This window comes from Typha latifolia, chromosome 4, assembly GCF_019914945.1.
Source record: "Typha latifolia isolate L0001 chromosome 4, TyphaL0001v2, whole genome shotgun sequence".
In the NCBI taxonomy this organism is placed as follows: domain Eukaryota; kingdom Viridiplantae; phylum Streptophyta; class Magnoliopsida; order Poales; family Typhaceae; genus Typha; species Typha latifolia.
Window position 1 is genome coordinate 997,313 of NC_133089.1, and position 23,191 is coordinate 1,020,503.

The 23,191-nt window shown below is 39.7% G+C and overlaps 5 protein-coding genes and 1 long non-coding RNA gene across 8 annotated transcripts; 5 read left to right on the forward strand and 1 right to left on the reverse strand.

Moving 5' to 3' along the window:
- Window positions 1–31: 31 nt before the first annotated feature.
- Window positions 32–1,808, reverse strand: LOC140786231 (uncharacterized). Of its 2 annotated transcripts, none has more exons than XM_073134507.1 (2): window positions 1,060–1,755; window positions 32–169 (listed from the first exon to the last, which is right to left on the reverse strand). In XM_073134507.1, exons 1-2 carry the CDS (start codon window positions 1,615–1,617, stop codon window positions 164–166), a joined length of 564 nt encoding a protein of 187 aa, XP_072990608.1. In that variant the 5' UTR covers window positions 1,618–1,755; the 3' UTR covers window positions 32–163. The 2 variants fall into 2 exon arrangements, with proteins under 2 accessions (XP_072990608.1, XP_072990607.1); XM_073134506.1 differs by lacking the exon at window positions 32–169 and adding an exon at window positions 605–916 and having other exon boundaries at window positions 1,060–1,808.
- Window positions 1,809–3,564: 1,756 nt separating this feature from the next.
- On the forward strand, window positions 3,565–6,181 carry LOC140785664 (V-type proton ATPase subunit G-like). 2 transcript variants are annotated; one of them, XM_073133624.1, is made up of 5 exons: window positions 3,608–3,654; window positions 4,361–4,409; window positions 4,555–4,648; window positions 5,600–5,700; window positions 5,781–6,181. In XM_073133624.1, the coding sequence occupies exons 3-5, from the start codon at window positions 4,561–4,563 to the stop codon at window positions 5,922–5,924; spliced, it is 333 nt and encodes a 110-aa protein (XP_072989725.1). In that variant the 5' UTR covers window positions 3,608–3,654; window positions 4,361–4,409; window positions 4,555–4,560; the 3' UTR covers window positions 5,925–6,181. The 2 variants fall into 2 exon arrangements, with proteins under 2 accessions (XP_072989724.1, XP_072989725.1); XM_073133623.1 differs by lacking the exon at window positions 4,361–4,409 and having other exon boundaries at window positions 3,565–3,654.
- Window positions 6,182–7,327: 1,146 nt separating this feature from the next.
- On the forward strand, window positions 7,328–8,465 carry LOC140785714 (uncharacterized). Its single transcript, XM_073133680.1, has one exon. It carries the CDS (start codon window positions 7,401–7,403, stop codon window positions 8,274–8,276), a length of 876 nt encoding a protein of 291 aa, XP_072989781.1. The 5' UTR covers window positions 7,328–7,400; the 3' UTR covers window positions 8,277–8,465.
- Window positions 8,466–12,032: 3,567 nt separating this feature from the next.
- Window positions 12,033–13,433, forward strand: LOC140787103 (adenylate isopentenyltransferase-like). Its single transcript, XM_073135870.1, has one exon. It carries the CDS (start codon window positions 12,155–12,157, stop codon window positions 13,175–13,177), a length of 1,023 nt encoding a protein of 340 aa, XP_072991971.1. The 5' UTR covers window positions 12,033–12,154; the 3' UTR covers window positions 13,178–13,433.
- Window positions 13,434–19,447: 6,014 nt separating this feature from the next.
- On the forward strand, window positions 19,448–20,708 carry LOC140786690 (LOB domain-containing protein 41-like). The gene is made up of 2 exons (XM_073135302.1): window positions 19,448–19,804; window positions 19,930–20,708. Exons 1-2 carry the CDS (start codon window positions 19,615–19,617, stop codon window positions 20,487–20,489), a joined length of 750 nt encoding a protein of 249 aa, XP_072991403.1. The 5' UTR covers window positions 19,448–19,614; the 3' UTR covers window positions 20,490–20,708.
- Window positions 20,709–21,668: 960 nt separating this feature from the next.
- Window positions 21,669–22,886, forward strand: LOC140787120 (uncharacterized). The gene is made up of 2 exons (XR_012108753.1): window positions 21,669–21,971; window positions 22,093–22,886. It is a non-coding gene; the product is annotated as an uncharacterized lncRNA (long non-coding RNA).
- The last annotated feature ends 305 nt before the right edge of the window (window positions 22,887–23,191 follow it).

Below are 23,191 nucleotides of genomic sequence, written 5' to 3' on the forward strand. Positions count from 1 at the left end.
GGGGGGGATTCGATCTTATTGCGTATTAAGTGAAGAGAAGAATAACCCGAGCGGCCGAGCCTGTTACTTAGTAGTTGGGCTTAAAATAATTGGGCTCAGACTAGAGGCTAATCCTGCTGGTTTTATCGAAGTATCTCTCTGGACAGCTTGGGTTATTTTGGTATTAGTTCTGTAACAAGATAAGTTGGTTATTAGTTACTGCTAGCTTGCCCAATTTTATTTATTTCTAGAGTATAAGTTCATAGACAAATTATATACTAGATAAAAAAGAGTAGTATTTCACGATATATATAGGCATTGAATCAAACTCATAACTTCTGTATAGGCCTTAGAAATGTTTAAAATCTGATTGGAGTATTAATTAACTGGTTTAAGTTGGTTCTTATCCTATAAAAAGTAGAAAGAAAAGTACTTATTGCTTGTCTTAGTCAAATGTTAACTTAATCTTTGAAATCATACAAGAGGCAGCTACGCGATTCCACGTATAGATTTAACACAGTTTGATTTACCAGTGCACTATTAAACCTTTTCCAGCTAAACACAGACAGCGATTTAAAAACCAACCAATTTTTTGGTTCCCCAGTCCCCACTGCAACCAAAACACTAAACCCTAAAGTTGTTTATGATTATGAGATGCAATATATATAGGAAATGAAAACATAAATTCCAATTAAAGTTCTACTTTAATTGCTTCTGTACACTAAGGAACGAAAACTTAAAACCAAAAGATAATAATACCACACTACCCTACCATACACCTTACTGCCTGCCTGCCTGCCTATGGATTAATGAAGATAATTAACTAGAGGGAGAGATCCCATCACCGCCGGTGAGTTTAATAGTCCGAGCCTTACTCATCCTGTACCTTGTACGAGTCCGCCGTGATCTCAGATAGCCAAGTCCCGGGGAAGAGCGACTGCCCCAAAAACAAGTAAATAAAAAATCTTCACGTTTATTTATTAAGACTTTTGACTTTTATGTAAATAGTGAAATTTATAAGGATTTAAATGAGAAAATGATATATTAAGGAGATAGGGGTAGATTAGAGAATTAACTTACATCGAGCTCATGTTGTACGATCTTGGGCCGCTTCTTGGGACGGCGGCGAGGCCGGGAACCGGTGACCGCGTAGATGTCTTCCTCGATCTCCTCCGCCGATAGCGAGATCGAGAACTTCACCCTCTCGCTCTTCTCCTCTCCCTCCGATCGCCGCCTCCCCGTCCTCCTCGGCTCCTCTTCCGCCGTCGCGGCCGCCGCCAAACTAGGGTTCGGCTTCTTCCTCCCAATCCCTCCACTCCTCGTCCTCATGCTCCACGGTATCTCCGCCTCCGGTTCCGGCTCCGGCGCCGGCACGAGCTCCATCCGGTCCGCCGCCTCGCGTAGATGCCCCATCAGCTTAGCTCGGAGCTCCTCGAGCCCGCCGTCCTCGTCTCCACCGCTTCGGGGGAGGGCTTTCAGCCTCCGATCGGCTGCGGCATCCCCGGCTGCGTCGCCTTGGCAGTCGGCGCCGGCGGAGGAGGTCACCCTCCGGTTCCCACACGGCTTCAGGATCGGGGAGGAGAGGCCGAGGTGGGGGGTAGTCGGCGGTTTCCCACGCAAGTCCGCTGCCGCCGCCATGGTAGAGAGAGATAGAAGAAGAAGAAGATCACGTCGCCGCGGGCAATGACCAGATCCTTCCTTCTCCTTTATGGGGTTAGTTGCTTGGTTGAGGGAAGAGAGAGAGAAGTCTAATTAGTAATAACGCCTCGCACTGTGGAGGGCATCTCAGGAATTTCACAGCAATGCAACATAAGCGTCGGAGGTTGTCTTACGGCGACCGGATAGAATACTCGAAAGAAGTCACTGTTGCTCTTCGAGAATATTAAGAGCTTTTAGTCGGAAAAAATTACTATTTCTTATTGGCGGTCATTTACGGGTCCATTTCGAAAGTCCTCTTCGATGGTGACGTGACGTAGCTCGTGGGTCGACACGTAAGCGATTCTAGTGGGCATAGACGTGGATAAGGAATTAGCATTGAGTAAATGAGAATATTATTAATATTTAAAAGGTTTTCTATGAGGTAGGTGTGAGTACGTTAAATATATAATATTATCTTGATAGTATTTCCAAGTAGATTATTTGATACCCTAAGATTTTTCCATTAAGAAAGCAAAGAAAAAAAATATATATAAAGAGATGTATTTATTTGGTACTATACATCACATAATAAAGTGTGCAACTATCCACCCATCATAAAAATATCAAAATTAAATAATTTATTAACTCAAAAACATAAACTCCTAAATAACAAACTAATTATATATATCATTATATTTTTAATGTGTTATCTAATGAAGAGAGATAAAAGGAGATACACTGCTGCTGAGGGGAAGAAAGTCCAACCCAACCAGCAACTATTAACTATTTGATTGATTGATGTTTGCTTAACATTTGAGAAAGAAAGAAAGTTACTGTACAAGAGTCTAAAAAAGATGGGAGATTTTCGTATTAATCAATTGCTATGCGAAATCTTTAGGATGAATTGAAAAAGAATCCACGTCTAGAAAAGAGCCAAGAGTTCGCATCTCACATAAATTAGTTTTCTGAGTTTGAATTGATTTAAATATGACACTATTAAATGTTTTATTCTCTTAAAACAAATTGTTTATCACCAGATGAATCGACATTCGAAGGCTGTATCACTGCTGCTCTTAGGCCTCCTTTACATTAAAAATAAAATCAATTCTATAATAAATATATTTTTTATTATTTTTAAAATGGAATTGTATTTTAAGAATAATTATTCTTGTATTCTAGATTAAGAGTGTAATAATTATCTTTGATGTGATATAAAGTAAAAAAATATATATGAAAAAATGTCTTATTTAATCGTGAATATTTTTTATTTGATATAAAATACGTTGATGAAATAAATATCAAGAAGTAACTATTAATTGAATTAATGCGTGGTATAAGATATAATTTTGATAAATAGTACTCGTATTTTAAAAAATATCACTTGTTATGGATATGGGAGTTTAATTTTCAAGTTGCGAAGTTAAATCATTCACTTTATAAGCGATGTATCTGTTTTTGAATTGCGATAAAATAAAAATAAATAAAATACAGAATTTCACATAAAAAAGTATGATTCTCTGTTGATTGGAACAAAAGTTACAAGACATATCAATAACAAAAAATTTAAAGGGGCAGAATAATTATCTAAGTGGCACTTCAATTGCGAAGCTAACTCAATGCCTCTCGATTGTTAGCTATGATTTTAAAATAAAAAATTATATTTTAGAACGACGAAAAAATAATTCCTAAGCGAATTGGGGCTTATAAAATAGGAAACAAAAGGTTCTAATCCAGATGGATTTGTAGATTAAACTTAGGCCCAAACGAGATATCTTAACAGCGATCCAATTGGGCCCTCTCCAGATTGGTGGTAGCAATAGCATTTATATCCTTTATAACCTCGAAAACGTGCAACACTGTGATTCCAAAACTACCCCAAGAATTTTAGAATTTTTACAGAGGTAACAAGGGTTTTTCTGTCATTCCGCTTAACACTATTAATTCATTAAACCGTTCGAGTGTACCAGGAGAGGTGAGAGGCCTCAATAGTTGAATCCCATCTCCGTCCGCAATCTCACGGAAGCTCGATTCCAATCGGTGCGCATCGATGCATCTTTCTGCCTCTACTTCTTGTTTTCATTCACGAATTAATCTGTAACGATAAATCTTTTGGTGGATATCTATAGATTAGGATCGGATTCGTCTACATTTTGATACTCTGTTGTATAAATGTCGATAGACAGAAGATTTGCTCAAGCAATTTTGTAATCGAAGGGTTTCTTTGTTCGTCTTCTTGGAAATTTCTTATTGTTGTTACTCTGGATATGATTTTTATGGATCCGCGCGGTGAACGTTTGCGGGTATCTAATCTAAATCCGTTCTTATTTTTCCCTCTTTACTTTGGAAATAGAGTACATTATGAAAAGTCCTGGGATCTTGATCAGTATATCTATTGAAAAGGACAATAGTTGTTGTTGCCGCTGTCGGTTGATCGATTTCTTTTAGATCAGCGGATATCTCGAACTCTTCTTTAAAAAATAATAATAATTCCAGAGTTTTGATGGTTGAAAAGAAGATTCACTTTTTTCTTCCTCGAAAGGCATACTTAGGGGACACTCGTTTCTATAGTTCTTCATTTCTCTTGCGAAAATCTAGCACATAGAATTCTCTTGGCTAATCGATGCGTCCAAATAACAGAGAAAAAGTTGGTCAAACGATTCAATCCTCCCTTATAGCTTATTCATAGAATGTTAAATCACTTCTCCCTTCATATCATATTGACACCCTATCATAATTAATACAGTATTTTGTGCTCGTATGAAGGAACACATGTCAGTATAGCGATTGTTAGGGTAAACCTCTTTCTTTTTCAACATCAGAATTAAAATATCAAATTGAAAATATCTAGTTATAAGCAGTGTTAGTTTGCCGAATTTGGTTTACCTAATGTTTCGCTTTCCTCCATTTTTATGGAAAATGCATGGATGACTCTAGCAGCAAGGGATGGATTCTGGCAGGCGTCAAGGCGGAATCCAACAATTATTGGCTGCAGAACAAGATGCTCAACATATTGTCGGCGCAGCTAGAAATGGTAAAATTCTCTAGATCTTTATTACCTTTATGCACTTGCAAGCAGCTTACTGCGGGAAAGTAGATTTCCCAGATAAGTATACTCTAAAATGGTTTTTGTAATAGTGGGACTATATCAGGATCTTTTTATGCTCTTACGTTGTCGTCTATCTTTTCTTTATTAATGATGAAGAGTAGTCATAATGTTGGTAAACTTTTTTCATGAAGTTTTATGTTTCTGCATATAGGACCATTAGTTTGGGGACCTTTGTTGGTAGGGTTTTTATGACAGTTCGGTGCTCCTTGATTTATCAGTAGATATGCATATAAGTCAAATATATTAATCAGATCATTTGGGGCATGCTTTTGGTGTAAAAGAATCTTCCCATATCCCTGTCAGATTGATGCCCTGTAGCTATAGAATATCAGAGTATGCTTTATTGATGTCTGTATGATATGCGGTACACTACCTGATAATATCAAAAGAAGTTATTGCATGTAGCACAGGAACTAAAAATTTTCCATGCAATGTTCAGTAATGGCAGACATGAAGAAGTGAAGCACATATTTCTGTGCCCTCTTTGGTGACGCTATTGCCTGGGCCTACCCTGCAATCCCACATATCTCCTCAGTGAAGTCAAAGAAGGCCTTTCATGCTAATTTGTTCACTGCATTTATAGCTGCTATATATGAAGTTTGATGTGACATAACAACTGTTCTCTTGTAAGTTCAGTTCCGAAGTAGCACAGGATTTTAACGATTCTTTTGTGTGACAGAAATAAGATAGAACACATAGGATAACAGTCATATTTTCGATATCATTTCCAAGTATCTTCTTTGCTAAAATACAATCAATATATAAGAAAGCAATTGTGAATACATTTTTTGTCATTTAAAGCAGGATAAATTGTTGATCTCCAAACTTGGTGTGATGAAGGAACTAAAAGAAATAGGACCTTCTCTTTTGTAACAGCTAAAATAGCCAGGTTAAAGAAGGCTAAAGAAGAGGCTGATAAGGAGATAGCTGAATACCGTGCCCACATGGAAGCCAAATTCCAGAGGAAGGTTGCAGAGGTAAGCAATCCACCTTCTGATCTTTCTCTTATGTATTTGCAAGAATTTGGGCTTTACCGTGCTCCTTTTGCTGCTATCAGAGTAGCGGCGACTCCGGTGCAAATGTTAAGCGTCTTGAGGAAGAAACTGAGGCAAAGATCCAGCAGTTGAAATTACAAGCAGCAAATATTTCCCATGATGTAGTTCACATGCTTCTGAGGCATGTGACGTCAGTAAAGAATTAGATTGAACATTTTTATTGTCGAAATTGTTGATCCCAAAAACTGCTGCGAAATCATTCTTCTATTTTTTTGTTTTTGTTGGTTTGGAACATGATTGAAGAATGCCTCCATGCCTATTGCATAGACATGAGTCAATCTTAGAATAACCTTGCAGATGTTGATGTAAAGGTGGCTGTGCTTTCGCCACCATCTTGTTGTAAGCTCTACTTGAGTTTTGTATGAGTATCCAAACAATGCAATGCAAGCAGATTTAATGTTGACATCTTTGTTCTCCTAGCAAGTTAGTTGACATTGTTAATGAGGACTAGGTAGAAAGTCAAGTAAGAAGTTGGCATCTGAATCACCGTTTTAGCCACTGATGCAGCTTGCATAATATTTGATGTGTTTAATTCCGTTACCAGTTTCAAATATGGAATATATCTTGGAAGTCAGGTGCTGATTTTGAATATTTGGTCCTGAGGTATGTGCTGATGAGCTTCTTGAATGCTAAATAGTTACTAGATAACAAAAAGGAAGTAAAACAATTGTGGCTGACTAAGTGCTGGGTTTCAATATTTAGATATCCTGATAGTGTTTTATCTCCTGCAAGGGTTAGATATAACATCTAGAATTACTGTTCATATTTCAGAAGCTGTGGCTCTCTGGAATCCTCTCAAAGTAGTCAACCAAAATGAAGATACCAATTGGTCTAAGAAATGTAACTTTTTCTTCTTCCTTTCTTCATTCTATAAAGCTTTGTTGACCCAACTTTAGGAACATAAAATAATGAAAGAGAACCAGAATTCTAACTGGTTGTCCATTTGCCGGCCTAAGTCCTCTCTTTGTGATTAATAACTATCAATTGACCAAATAAAAAATTTCTCCACCTGAGGATGCTTTTGAATTTAAAAATAAAAAAAAAAAATCGTGATGCACATTTTGGTCATTTCCAGATAAATGATATTGGGTTGCATGTCACCAACCAAACTTTTGCACATTGACATCTCCTTTCCAATTATCTCAACAAAAAAAAAAAAAAGAAAAGAAGAAGAAAGACATCTCCTTTCCAATATCAGAAGAATATAGAAAGTCTTATGAACATAAAAGATTTGCAAATATACGACGACAAGATAGGAGTTAGCTTTGCGAATATCAACCTTAAAATTATTTTATTTTATTTTTTTCGAAAAACTCCATCTATTTTTTTTATATTATGCTGTCGTACAAACTACCTACGTGTAGTGTGTTGTGCACCACACGTTCATCTGCTCCTTGACTCAGCAACCACATGGTTATCACGTGCGCTGCTGACTCATCGACCCCATCCACAAAAGCGGGAAACCTTTTCCACTTGGTCACCATTACTTTCCAGCCACGTGTCCCACCACCTAACCCTTTGGCCTTTTTAACGACCACGCCGTCTTCGACTTCCTCCTCTCGTTTCTTTCTTTCTTTCATTGTAGGTTTTTAGGTTTAGGGGTTTCTATTTCCCTCCCTCCCATGGAGATCTCACTCCTTCTCAACCGATTCCATAGCCCTAGTCTCGTCTCTCGCCTCTTCTTCGAGCTCGATGGCCTCTGGACCTCCGTCGCCCTCTCCCTCGCTGCCTTCGCCGCCGTCGCCGGCCTCCTCCGCCGTGTTGCCCTCGTCATCCTCCGCTCCCGCACGGGTATCTCTGTAATTCCTCTTCCCCTCTCCTACTCATCCGACGATGATGAATCCTGCTCCGCCTCCTCATTCTCCTCCGACGAGGAGGAAGAGGAAGCCGGGGAGAGTGATGCCGAGGACGACGAGATCGATTCCACTGGTGATAACGTGGAAAGGCAGGAGCAGGATTGTAATCCCGGAGGCGGCGGCGGCGCCTCGTGGTCGGATTTGGGGTGGGGCGGCGCCGTTGTGAGGACGTGGGAAGGGCTCGGGCTAGGGTTTGATCTGCCAGCCGGAGGACTCGTCTCGCTCCTCGATCTAAACAGCGGCGAGGCCCTCCGCTCCTTCCTCCTCTCCGGCTCTAGCCAGATCCCGGCTTCCAGCCTCGCCTCGCCAGCGGTGGTTCTGACGGCGGCGCCGGAGACGGTGAAAGTGTGGGACGCAAGGGCCGGAGGCGAAGGCCCAGCGGCGGAGTGGCAGCTGTTCCGGCGGCGCAGGGTGGCGGCTGTCGGCGGGTGCGGCGAAGACGGCAGGGTGTACATCGGCGACGACGCCGGGGGCGTGATGTTGGCTGATCTCAGGGGAGGCCGGTCGGCGTTGGCGGGGACATGGAATTCCGCCTTCTCGCCCAGCGGGGGCTGCGGCGGAAGCGATCGGAGTGGGTCGGTGGTGGCGGCGTGGTGCCGGAACGCGGCGAGGTATTTTCCAGTTTTGCCCTCCCCGAAATGAAAAGACGAAACGCGTTATCTCGACTTGGTTGGTAGTTACGTGATTCCACACTCAACTCTCCTTTTCTCCGTGTCTGTTGTTGTGTACATAGCATTCATTGCAAAAACTCTATTGTTGTCTAATTATTCATTGTTTCTTATTTTCCTGTACTTTAAAAAAAATATTAATGAAAGGCGACTCTCATATGTATATCATTATCATATTTCTAAGAGAGATAATTTTTAAGTTATTTTTTCCCTTATTATAAAACTATTTATTTTACATAATGGGTGGCAATGTAAAAGCCAAAGAGGTTGAATATAAATAATAAAAATAAATAAATATAAGGTGGTATTTGTAATAAAAAAATTTATTTATTTATTTAATAATATTTTCTTTTAATGTTTCGCTGAGCTATCTTATATTACATCTAAAGCTCTTTCTTTCGCACGAGAAATGTAAACTTAACGAATGCTACTTTGTTTTGAATTTAGAAAATCTTATACAATATGTGTCATTTTAACCATCTAAATTTTACTTTGTATAAAAGTGATAAATCTTATCTTAAAAGAGAGAGAAAATGAAAGAAAAAGAAAATTTTCAAATGTATCTTCTATGAAATATACAATGTATATGGTAGAAGCCTGGAAGGTATGAGACGTATCAATTTCACACAATCTTTCTCTTGCTAAGAGTAAAAGGAAAGATAATGATCCAAAAATAATAAAAAAAAAGAGTATAAGGAAAGATCACAAGCCAAGTGTGAACTACTCAAAACTCAACTAAGTCCAACCAATGTTTGTGCTTAAGAGTTAATGCACCACTATTTAATCTCTCCTCAGAAAACAATCAACCATTCTCCAGGGACGACTACTACTACCACTACATACTTTCACCTCCACAAAAAATGGACCATTCATTAGCCATACTACTCCCACTACTACTCATCATCATCTCAAACAATTCCAAAATGCAGGCCAAGGCTCAAAACCTTTGCCTATCTCAATTTGCACTTGCCAATGAGGCATGCAACTTTATGAATCATCCAATTGAGACGATAGGGTTGGACGAAGACGAGCATCAACAATCACCACCAGCATCACCGCCACCAGCATTATCACCACCACATAAATCCTGTAAAAATCACAGGAGGCATCACGACAATCACCATCACCACCACCAGCACCATCAGAGCCAGCATCCCGACCACCCCCTGGTCGGGGGCGGAAACACGGCGTGTTGCCACCGGCTACAAGGAATAGATGATGCATGCATGTGCCAAATATTGAATCGCCTTCCTCAATTCGTCACCAGACCAACACACACCCTCACGCTGAGCCCAAATATTGGGTGTGTTGTATCTTACCAGTGCGGTGGTGTCTAATTAGTGATTAGATCCAAAGTCGAGTCTAATAATTTTGCCCTTCCTGCTCTTTTTGGGGGGCGCAAATTAGAGTCTCTGCAAGTAGATATAATTGGGTTAGTTTGCTTTAGGCGTTTACTATGAGCGTAATAGTGTAGCAAAGGTTAATTAATTACTCATATGTTTCTTCTCTTTAATTAGTATGGAGAGATAAATAAATTGTTCTCTCTCTCTTTTTTTATATAACTTTTAGGCCTAAATTGCAAAATGGGCTTAGTTCTGGCCCAATAGTAATATTGGGCTCATAAATGAGAAAATGGACTAGAAATTTAAGTTCAAAATATCTTTAACATATTTTAAATTGAGAAAGATGGATGACCTAGTTACACTCTTGTTGAGTTAAAAAGCATTTGTTAAATAATGCTTATAATTTATAAACAATACTCTATGCAATAACCACAAACTTCAATCCTAATAAATATTTAACAAGTTGAGTTGTCATGTTCATGCCAATGTTTCCAATGGGAGAGAATCCTAGAAGACCACAAGTTTAAGCAACCACTTCTAGCTCATCTACTTCCATTAATTTGTTCTCTTTTGTTTCTCTTCTTTCTTTAATTGCACTACTTAGTGAGCTAATCTCTTTGTTAATTAATTATTTAATTTGGACTCACTCCCTTTCAGTGGGTTAACACTAGTTGTTTTACTTATTAAATTCTTGATTTTTTTTTAAAACTCAATTTTTTAACATTTTTGTATGCGAAGGAAAGGAGAAAAAAATTGTATGGTAGGAGAAGTGCGAGTAAACCACTACACCTTAGAAGTAGGGGTCCATGATGCTAATTCTTAAAAATAGATTAATAAGTACTCCCCTTCTAATAATAACCACTACTTTAAAAATGTACTAATGTTCTCTAATAATCTCAAGTACTTAAATTAACTATTAATCACATTTCTCTCCACTTGATGGAAGCCAACAAATGAAGGTGGTAGGGGATTGCAAACTTCTTAGAAGATTCTTTTCATATCCAACATCTATTATCCGCAAAGTTTCGCATAAGGGATGATTAATTCACGAATAAAAATAAGAATCGAGATATTTTTTGCCCGGACCAATAGGAGAAATATTCCAATTTCTGAATAGAAAGTGAACATGCAATCCAGGGAGATATCCTTGTCACAATCTGAATTTATTCTTGAATCCTATGCTCCTACCCTTTTTTCCTCTTTTATAATCAACGATGGAGAGTATCACATTAAGGATGTACATAAGAAGTTGTACCTTTCTTATCCAGCAACTGCATACCACTCACCTTTTATTCTCCCTTGTTATCTTGCAGCCACTAAGGGTATCTGTTCCAAAGTTTAGGCTATGGTCATGGTCAACAACAACACTTGCATGCATGCAAACATAACTATCCCTTTCATGTGCCCTAGAAACTACTATTATCCCAAGAAAATACTAGTCTAGCTAGTTGCATGATGCCAAACTAGGATTGTAACATTATACATGTATATATTGTACTAATTATCCGAATTGAAGACTTTGTTACTTGATGAGTTCGATATATGTCGGATAACTAGTTGACCTAATAACTATCTAGGGTTCGGTTATTTTAACGAGAGGTGGAAAATATAAGTGAAAAATAGATATATGAATCTACTATATATATATATATATATATATATATATATATATAAAAGAAAGTTTGATTCATTTCATCTCAAAGTTTGTCGTTCTTGTAAGTTGCATGCATGTAGGTACCATTCCTTTGTCACATTGGATGCAAACCCTAGGAATCTTGAATTCAAACGCGTTTAATAGTAGTGCACAAGCCCTAGAGGGCTATGGCTGGAATAAATGAATAATTAACTTTACCTTCCTTTATGCTCTCCCTCTTGTATGATATTTTTCCGAACGTAACTGAGAAGGACTTTTTCTAAAATCTCAAATAATCAAATTCCCATGCATCCAATACCTTCAAATCCCTTCTCCTCGAGTCCTCCAAAGCATCCTCCCAAGTTTACAACTTGATCAAATTTCTTTTTTTTCCTCTCAAGTCGTCGCCTCAAATGTCAATGGAAACTTAATTGGGACAAAGAAAAGAAGGGCCTGTGTTGCAAATAGTCACTCTTAGTCTTAGAACAACAGCAAATATAACAGGAGGTCAACTAGACAACGCCAAGCTGATGAATGACAATTGAGAATCTTCATGTCAAGCTTATGCTTGAATTCTACGGCTCGGATTCTGATACCATGTTAATTAAGCCACTTTTTCAACTATTTTGATGCTTACTAGTCACTACAATGATTAATTACTTCGATTTATTCACAATAACTTTAGATTATTCTCCTCTAATAATATAAAAGGAGATGATGCGATGATGTTATTTTGCCAACGCCAAAACATGCAACGACTCCTCCTCCTCCTCCTACTACTACTAGTTGATCACTTGAAATGAGAATAAATATACATAGCATCCATCTCCTCTTGGGATTGATTAGCTTTGGGTGAATTGGATCTACTTATTCTATATGAGAATATCTTTATCCGGCACCAGAAGCCTTCTCCACCGGAGTCTGATGCCGGCCGTGGCTGTTGCCCGTGAAAACGACTACTATTATTACTACTACCAGCAGAGACGAAGGAAGATGAGCATGGTGGTGATCATGGGGGCGACGGGGACCGGGAAGTCAAAGCTTTCCATCGACGTCGCGACGAGGGTCGGCGGGGAGGTGGTTAACTCCGACAAGATACAGGTGTACCGCGGCCTCGACATCACCACCAACAAGATATCCGCGGCGGATCGCCGCGGCGTGCCGCACCACCTCCTCGGCGACATCAACCCTGCCGCCGGCGAGCTGATGCCGGCGGGGTTCCGGTCTCTGGCCGGCTGCGCCGTAACCGGGATCGCCGAGCGAGGCCGCGTGCCGGTGGTGGCCGGCGGGTCGAACTCGTTCATCCACGCGCTCGTGGCCGACGGCTTCGTGCCCGGCTCCGACCCGTTCGCGGCGGCGAGGCGGCGGAGGTGGGGGGTGAGGTGCCGGTGCTGCTTTGTTTGGGTGGACGTGGAGGGGGAGTTGTTGGGGGAGTATTTGGACCGGAGGGTGGACGAGATGGTGGAGGGCGGGATGGTTGGGGAGCTGCAGGAGTACTTGGAGAGAGGCGCGAGGCACGTGGGGTTGGGGAAGGCGATTGGGGTGCCGGAGTTCGGCAAGTTTTTCCGGAAGGAGTGGGGTCACGAGGAGGCGGTGGCGGCGGTGAAGGCGAACACGCGGCGGCTCGCGGCGGCCCAGGTGGGGAAGATACGAAAGATGGGAGAGGAGTGGGGTTGGGCGATGACGAGGGTGGACGCCACGGCGGCGGTGGCGGCGAGATTGTACGGGAAGGGCAAGAAAGCCGAAGCAGCCTCCTGGGAACGAGATGTACTGGGTCCCACCATGGAAGCTCTGGAAAGCTTCCTACGTGGCGGCAACGAAGAGGAAGAGGAAGAGGAAGAGGAAGAGGAGGAGGTGCAAGAAGAACAACTCATCCTTCCTTTTCACTTAAGAGTATGACTTGTTTAGTTTCATATTCTCTGAGTTATTCATATTCGATAGCTCTAACTGCGCCCCAGTTTAGAAATCTCAATTTATTCTATCTCACAGAGTTAGAGATTAAAAATAAAAACAGAGAGAGAGAGAGAGAGAGAGAGAAAACAAGTCTGTGAGCACTTTTTCTTCTCTGTTTCTAAGATTCCACATTGAATCGAAAGAGAGAGAAAAGATAAAGAGTAATGGAGGTTTTTTATATATATATATTTTTTGTTTTTTCTGTGGAAGGTTTTGATGAATGAATAATTAATTACTCACTCTTTGCATTTTAATCCTTTCTTTCTTTTTCTCATTCTTCTTAATGATTCACTTTGGTATCCTCCATTCTCACTCACGTTTTGAGTGTGAACAATGCAAAAGGGTGCAAAGTGATTGGCTTTTACCTTTTCCTCCTTGCCATGGTGGAGGGTGAGGGCCCCAGATGGGGCTCCCCCTTACGTTCTTCTTCAAAGCCGACCCCCAAGTGATGTCCCCGCCTTCACGTCAGTCTCCTCCTGGAGATCGACATGCTACCGAGCCGTGTTCTTAGAGCTCGATTGTGAGAGGAGAAGTCCCAAGACGCCCACGAATAGGACTAATCTCAGACGAGCAACTAGTTAGACTAGCGCAGACGTCCACAGAGTCTCTTGAAATAGACCCAGATGTGTCGGAGGATAGCAGATCAAAGTGGAAGATGACCGTTTATGGTAAGTTCTTTGGTAAGTCCTCCCACTCCATATAGTTAAACTGGAGCTTATGAGGCAATGGAAACTGTCCGAACCAGTCTTAATTGTGGATAAAATTGAGGATTTTTCCTCTTAAAATCTGCTAATGAAGAGGATATGGGAGCAGTCCTCACTGAGGGCCCATGTCGATAAGAGTTTTAACTCTTTAACTTAATGAAATGAAACCGAATTTCCGACCAAGGGAGGAAGTAATTACTGTTGCCTATGGAAACCTCATATCTTGGTGCAGATTGCTGCTTTGGTGGGCAAACCCTTCAGGATAAATGATACTATAATGATATTATGCTCATCTTTGGGAGTTATGGATCTGTTGTGCTACGCAGAGGATGTTATGCGAGAGTTTATGATGAGCTTAGTCTTAATGATGAGCTTGGTCTTAACAAGCTAGAATGTCCTAGTAAGCCGGTGATGGAGGATCACTAAAATGGTGATGATAAAGGCAAGTTCCCTATGGATACCACCACGAATCATCAAACCTTTACATGTGATTGTGATGATGTGGCTATAAAGAGTACTAAGGTGGTTCAATCGGATTATGGACCAAGGATATTAGTCAACCATCGTCCTTCCTGTGTCGGAAGTGGCGGCGGCGGCGCTCACGGTGGTTACAACCACTGTGACCGTGGAGACAGACACACAGTTGGACTAGGTTAGTTTGACTCGCACTAGGGAACCGTTGGTTCAAAACCAAGTTGAGCCTAGGCTCGAGCGAGACGCCTTGATTGATGTGGCTATAAAGACTCTCACACACCTCGAGGTGCCAACGGATACCAAGGCTCCGCCTCAGAATGGGGAGACACTAAAGGGGGTTGGGCTCAAGGCTCCCTTGAAACCAAATATGCATTTCCTGGTTGGAAGTATCTTGAGTAGACTTACTATCGATAGTAAGTTGCCACGTAGAACTAGCCTACGTGAACGCCCTCTCACACGTCTAATCTCGGTGGGAGGGTTTTAGGTTCTTGTCTTGGATCCGAGTAAGCAACAACCCGTTAATACTTAAATATTGGTGAGAAAAATATATCATGAAGCATTTTTCAATTTTTTACAAGCATTTGTGTGAATCTGCTGCATAGCTTAGAGATGATTTTACGCGTTACACTGGTGATAGGCGCTCTACTTGTATCATTCATGACCCTTGGATCTTTGGTATGTCTATTGCTTGGAAACCGACTTACTTGAATATGAACATTAAGTTCGGGACCAAAAAAGTTGCTAGATTGATACGTCTAGGTAACTGGGATGCTAATAGAGTCAATTTTTTGACTGATTTTGGGGAGCAAATCCTTAATTTGCAACTTCCAAGAATCCCCACAAGAGATGTTTGGATTTGGATGCATGATACTAAGAGTCTTCCTACGCTCAAATCAACTTATCGCTTTCTGTTCCAAAAATCTATTGTACAATTTTCTAATACTGACAAAAAAATAAAAAATCTCTATGGAATTTGAATATTTCCTCGAGGAATAAATGTTTCCGTTGAAAACTAACGAGGGGAAGATTGCTAACCAAAGATAGACTTTTTAAATGCGGCCTCTTAATTGACGCTAGATGTAATATATGTAGTAGGGATAGATCTGTGGAGCATCTTTTTCTTGAATGTGATGTGGCCCGTCAATTTTGGGACCTTTCTATGAATGTTTTGCGTATCCATTTTTTTTTTAACGAGGACTGGTCGTTAGGGACTAGATTTATGATGGGGGCATACTAACTCCTTTTCTCTTGCTATAATTGTGAATTCTCTTTGACAAATTTAAAAAATTCAGAACACCTATATTTTCAAAGACGCCAAACCTTCTGTTCACTAATCTATCAAAAACTTGAATAAGAATTTCACAATGCCTAAGTGGCACTCCCCAAACTCTGGTGTTATTAAGATAAATGTTGATGGTACTTTTAATCCTACGAGACTAAATAGGGAGGAGGGGGTGAATTTTCAGAGATGCTAATGTGGTGTTTTGTTGGCAGGAGATGTACCGTGCAAAGGAATAGAAACTGATTCCCAAATCCTGATTAAATTTCTATATCAACAATCAAATCCTTAGAAAATCAAATCAATTTTGGATGATTGTAGATATCCGATGTCTACTTTTTCAAACATAACTATTTATCATACCAATCGCTAGCACATTACATCAAATAATGTAGAGATTTTTCTTTTTTTTCTTTGTTCTTTTTTGTTAGGATGGATTAGGAATACTTAATTTTCAATCTATTTTGGCTAGAGATACACTTTGAGATATAAGTCAATCCCGGTGGTTGTTTGTTAACGAAGTTTACTTTAAAAGAAAAAGGTCTGAGATGAGTTCTACCCAGTTGTGACGTCATTATTAATTAATTAGAAATTTATTATGTCTATATACGTGGCAGGATAAAACGGATCGGAACAATTGTACCTTCACCTACACGTCCATTTCCCACGTTTGAATATGGATTTTAGTCTATACATATAAATTTTGAAAATAAATAAATAAAATAATTTTTATAAACTTTTTTAGAGTTTTATCTAATAATTTGAGCTCAATTTTTTTTATTAACTATAAAATAAGATCTTTATTTTTAAAATAATTATTTTATATTTACTTGTATTCTAGAATAAAAATATAATATGGAGTTTTTATAAAATTATCATAAATTCCTTTTTAATTTGATATAAAATAGATCTTTGAGGCATTGAGCTTTATGATATTTAGTTATTATTCTGAAATATAATTTTTTTTTTATTTTAAATAGAAAAAAAATATTTTTTAAAATAAAAGGGGGCTAAGGTTTTTATAGAATCTTATTTTACTTAGATATGAACTCCCCTGTCTCCCAACAATTTGATATCAGAATCATTGGTGCATTATTTAGACTATTGCTAAATAATAATAAGTAATATCTCAATTACCATTTGGCCGATAGCTGACTTTATCCCCCAATAAATCTGGATAAATATGAGACCTCAGTCAAAAAGTTATCCCACTCAACTCTTAACTGTGTTTAGATTACTAGATAAATCCCTCTGGTTAGTCCCATCACATTATAATTTTGTCTCATGGTCTTTGCACTCATACCATTACTAATTTAAAATAAAACCTAAAATGAAAATTTTGAGAGGTTCTTAGTGAAATAATAAATAACTGGTAGGAATTAGGATCCATTGATGTGATCCCTCTTGCAAGTATTTAAAAAATTCATTTGCTATTTCTTAATCAAGTTTTGAAAGTGACTTTATTAATTCATAAAATGCAGTTCTAAGGTATGTTAGCTAAATGTTTAGAACTCTTTTATGGAGGTGAATTAATTATATTCAGAATATTATTTTATTTCTAACAAAAATATTTGAAGTTAACAACAGGCAAATATAATAGTGTTGGGCCGGGTAAAAGCTTTATAAGGCCCATGAGTCGGCCCAACAACTCTCTTACTGGGCTCTCAGCACTAAGCCCATCTACAGTCCATGACTCTAATCTTGACCCAATACTTGGCCCAGGGTGTAAACCGGGCGAGCCCGAGTGAGAGCGAGCCGACTTTGTTCAAGTTCTTTAGTTCGTTTACTCTCAAGCCAAGCTGAGCTCGAGTAGCTTATTTATTTTGAAGGTCTTATACTTGGCTTGTATATATATATTTTTTTCTTTTCTATATATTCAAAAGTAAATATAATTATAAAATATTTTGGAATCCTTTACAAAGACTACTCAATCTAATGTCCGTTAGGTTCATAGAATTATTTTAGAGAGATTTTGGGAAATGCAAAGAGAAAGAATTGACTAAAAAGAAAAGAAGAAAGAGAGCATTCCTCTCTCTTACTGTGTCTTTGTTTTTTATTCAATCTGATTGGAAATGGAAGCAATTAAGAAAGAAGTCAAATGCAGTGGGCTCCTATGTCGACCCAAGTAGGAGGAGGAATGGTGTGGTCCGGATCGAATCAGAACCGACGATCGATGTGGGCTCGGCACACAGATTGCTCCAACCCCGGAATTTGATTTCAAGGATACGATTCCGATATCTCAATCCAGATGCAGCGAATAAGATAAAAGATATCGGGATTTATTTACCCCACAACAGATAAACGGATAGATAAGATAAATTAAAATAGTTTGTGGAGGAGAAATCCAGCAAATAGAAAAAAATTATATATATAATATTTTGTCTTTTAATAAAATTATAATATACATCTTATATTTTTAACGAATATATGTAAAAAAATTATAAAAATATCATTAACTAAGTCACACTAAGAATATTTTAATTATTTTAAAAATAAAAATATGTTTACTTAAAAAAAATATTTTTATTGTATTAGTTCAAATATAATTTAGGAATATTTATATATATATATATATATATATATATATTCACTAAATTATATAATTTAATTTATAAATAATAGAATGTAATTTTATATGTAATTTTTCGAAGTTTGGATGGGAAAACAGAGGTTCAAAAACCACGGGGAAAAAAAATAAGTTGGAACCCACTCTCCAAGTTTGGTGGTGACAGAGGATCAAATTATATAGAATTTAAAGTATCTAATGCTGGATTAGTATTTGGATCGAATAAAATATTCAACAGCAGGATAATGAATGCTAAGGTAAAATTCTTTACGAGAAATTGGCATCTCCTATCTACTGGTCCATTGTAACTGCTCTCTTCTCCCACTCTCCAAGTTGCATATATAGTTTATTTTTATTTTATATATAAACAAATAATAGCTCCAAGTGGGAATTCTATTGGGATTAAAAGAAGCCAAAAACAATGTAAGGAAAACATAGGATAAGCTTCTAGATGTTGATTACTTTTTATTCAAACAAATGGAGACTGGATCCAGTTTAGGTTCGGGTCTGAATCAATGGGCTCAGCACACGGGATTGATGGATCGAAGGAATTGCGTTTGGTTACGTCTCCTTTCAAGAATAATTTATCCGGAATAAATACCAGGCCTTATTCCAACAGCGGATAGATAAATAGCCCGAGTAAAAAGGAGGAACAGCGGCATGGCCGGAGGGAAACGGAATAAGGTGGCAGAATAAGACGCCTATAATTTATCCATACGACGACGTCATTGTCTGTCTGTCTATCTGTCTAATTAATCTTCGTATAGTCTACACAACTAATGTTATGAATAAAGTTATTCCGGAAATAACTAGGTGGGTCCATATGGGGGTGATAAAACCACTAGCCCAAGTTCCCAGGCCGCCCACGGTCTTGGAATAAAAACACGGATACCGGAAACCGGGGATTATCTTATCCCTGTGCGACCTCCACTCCACTCCAACTCCACAAAACCGGGAGGCAAAAAAACGATGGTTTTCTTTTCTTCGACTCCTCTCTTATTACTTGTAACTTCTTCTCATGCTAATACGTGGCGCTGACATGGATGCCACGCGCCGGGGTTTTACTCTCCCCAGTTTTGGACTCGCTTGCATGCCGTTATCGGACCTACTATTCTCCTCTAATTCTGCGAATAAGTCGACTTATCCAGGTGCGCGGGCCCCAGGAGAAGCAAACCCGCCTTCCCAAAATATAGAAACCACTGGCCACGCCGCAAACCCACGGCTCTCCTTTTCCCGATACTTATATACATCCCCTCTCCCTCCCATTCTTCGTCTCTCATACACATCGCAATCCGAGTTCGTCTCCACTTATTCCCACCATCGGATAAGAGTTATTCCGGGACTAGGATAGCGAGCAAAGATGAGGATGAGCTGCAATGGGTGTCGTGTACTCCGGAAGGGGTGTGGCGAGGACTGCAGCATCCGACCGTGCTTGCAGTGGATCAAGAGCCCCGAGGCCCAAGCCAATGCCACCGTCTTCCTCGCCAAGTTCTACGGCCGGGCTGGGCTCATGAATCTTATCAACGCCGGCCCCGACCACCTCCGTCCTTGTAAGTTTACATAAACCCTCCTCTATCTAACTTTCTTTTTTTGGTTATTTGCAATTTGACCCCTCAATTATCTAAAATTTGAATCAGTGTTCTTATCTTGGTTTTTATTTTTGTGTTGAATTCAGCTATATTTCGATCGTTGCTGTACGAGGCGTGCGGTCGAATCGTGAACCCGATCTACGGCTCGGCCGGTCTATTGTGGGCCGGAAGCTGGCAAATGTGCCAAGCCGCCGTCGAGTCCGTGCTAAAAGGCGCCCCCATCGTCCAGATCCCCTACGAGGCCGCCGCGTCCGCGTCCTCCCCTCCCCTCAAGGCCTGCGACATCCGCCACGTGTCCAAGGACCAGACTGGAATACACAAGGTCACCAAAACCCGCAACCGGTTCAAGCGGACCGCTCGCAAGCCGACGCCGCGAGCCGACTCCGGCGAGCCCGAGTCCACCGGGTCCGAGAACGAGAGCTTGTTCTCCGTCGACACCGTGGAGGCGGCTGGGTCGCACGTGAGCCAAGCCGAGCCGAGCCCCCCTCGGTCTGAGGAAGGGGACGACGAGGAGGAGGAGGAGGAGGAGGTGGGTTTGGAGTTGACGCTCGGGTTCGAACCGGTTTCAGCTTCGGTTTCTAAGACCTCACGCCCGACCCGACCCGATAACTACGGGATGGATCTTGGGCTGGAATTGGCGGCGTGATCGAGTAGAGATGCGAATTAGTTGTAGACATAAGTTTTGGCGGTGTTTTAAGTACAATTGTTTATTCTCCTTCACAATAATCTCTCTCTCTCTCTCTCTCTTATCTCTTTAATATATCTTTTGGTGCTGTAATGTGTATATATAATCTTTTGGGATTCCTATATGTAATAATATCTAGATGTTATAGACAGAGAAGATGGAAGAAAGTTACTGGATCAATATCTTCCTTTTGGCTCTTTTATATAATTGCCCCCCAAAACTTTCAAAATAGAAATAAATCATGTAAGGGTAGAAGTTTTATTAATTAATTATATTTTAATTAGTAGGCACTGATAGATAATGATATTTTTGAAAGAGTAAAATAATTTTAAATCTAAGTTGTGTTTTAATTATAGTTAGTTAGTTTTAACAAATTAAGTGATTATTTTTAAAAGAGTACAGCTATAATAATTTAAAAATTTTAGTGGTAGTTATGCCCAAATCTGGTTCTTTTTTATTACTTAATTTATTTTCTTATGGCTAATTAGGTTCTAATTTTTGTTGGGATCAAAGGAAGCCACTAGTTAAATGCACTTGTTGGGCCTGGGCCCAGTGAAAGGTACGAATTGGGGCCCACTAATGGATTCTGGGAGATTTTGCCCACCCGCAAAGTACGTGGAAACAACGACGCGAGAGTTGAGACGGTGACTAAATAATGCTACTTTTCGATTTCACCCTCTCTTTTGTTCATAAATATGTTTAGAGGACAAGGAAATCTCCCTTTTAAATTAAAAACTCTCGCGGCCATTACTTGCACAATAAATGTCTTATCCAGGGAGCAAAATGTAACAGGCGGCAGTGCATTTTGGGCCGTCGGCTGTAGTGCGCTGATGGTTGATTTCTTATTTTAAAAGAAAAATAACACCATGTATATATATTATATAATGCTGCTAAATTGAAGTTAATTCTGACTTCTTATGAGGTATTAAAAGTAAAATGCATAGACCAAAATAATAAGCCAAAGTAAGTCAAGTTGAACTCTAAGTCAAATCAAGTCAAATATAAAGTGGTTTAATAAAATTCTTAAATAAATAAAAAATAGATAAAACAAAGAAGAATTTCTCTCTTGCTAACTAACTACTTGGAGACCAAGTAACCACCATGTCTAGATATGCACCGAAGTAACCGACGTTACAACCGATTCCATTTCCATCGCACACCACCGTAATCCCCAACCAATGCTCAGGTGACAAATCCTATTATCATGTATATTTAATTATTATTTCGTTAATATTTATTATACCTACGACCGCCTCATTTCTCATATCTACTTCCCATTTGCGGCTTTGGAAATTCCCAAGTTTGAGCAATTCAGTAGAACTCTCTTGCAGCTTTAGATTATTAGTAGTTGGCGAGAGACCCATTTCTCTAAGAATTGAAGGTGGCAAAGCCCAAAATCTCTGCTTCGTATTCGAAAATGCAACAAAAGCTTGGATCTTCGAGGTCAGTGACAAAGAGGTTTAAGATTTTCCTCTGTTTTCTAGCTGTAATGGAGGAAATAAGAGATACCCATCTCGTAGTTCTTCTCCAGTTTGACGAAAGTTGTCTCCTTTTATCCCCGCAGGTCTGGAGTGATGTACTTTGGATTGAGATTTCTTCACATACTTGGCTTCTTCTTCCTCTTCCTGCTCCTGAGAGGGCCTCTCACTTGACTCTAAGCTATCTTCATCTTTAAAATCGAATTTAATGATCTATAATGGCAAAGCGCGTTCAAAAAATCCGAGTACTTCTATCCGACCCGGACGCCACCGAAGACGAACTGGATTTCCAGAGAAAGAAGAGGAAGAGAGTGATCCAAGAAATATTGAAACCGCTTAAACCCCAGATAAGGCCAAAACCCAAGAATAACTCTAATTATTACAAAGGTACTCGTCGGAGGCAATCCGGCAAATGGGCGGCGGAGATCAGAGACCCAATCCGAGGAGTACGCATTTGGCTCGGAACGTTCGACTCGGCCGAGTTGGCCTCCGAGGCTTACAAGGCCGCGAAGAAGCGATTCGAAGAGGAGAGGAGAAGCATAACCTCTTGCACTACGGAGAACGCCGTGGCGAATTCCTCTGCGCCGTCTCCTTCCTCTGTGCTCGATGTTAGTAAGGGGAAGGCTGCGGCGGTGGAAGAAGAGCCATCCACGGCGGAGCTATTCGAGCAGCAAGGGTTGGAGATTCAGATTCCTGAGATGGATTTGGGGTTAGGGTTGGATGATTTCTTGGTTGGGTTGGAGGATCTTCCACTCTCGGGTCACGAATTCGAGGGCGGGGATTTTTCTTTTTTAGATTCGTAGTCTGACGGGAAGTGTTGCGAATTGTATATATATGATGATACGTTTGGGTTTAATGAATTTTTTTTATATTTTTCTTATTCTAGTTGATGAATTTCTACTTCTAATAATTAGCAATTACACTAAAGAGGCGAGATGTTATTTGACACAAATCTCATATTTAAGTATAGATAAAAAAAATTAAATATTAAGCTCGAGGGCACTAAGAGTGCAACAATGTAGTAAAGACATGGTCTTGTGAGTATTTGGGGATCAAATATCACCTGTGATAATAGAGATGGACTAATTAATATAGTATCATCCATCGTTGGGCATCTAATTTTCTTCGAAGGAGAGGTAAAGAAGGGCTCTATTTTATTTCTCAAGTATAAATTTTAGAGGAGAG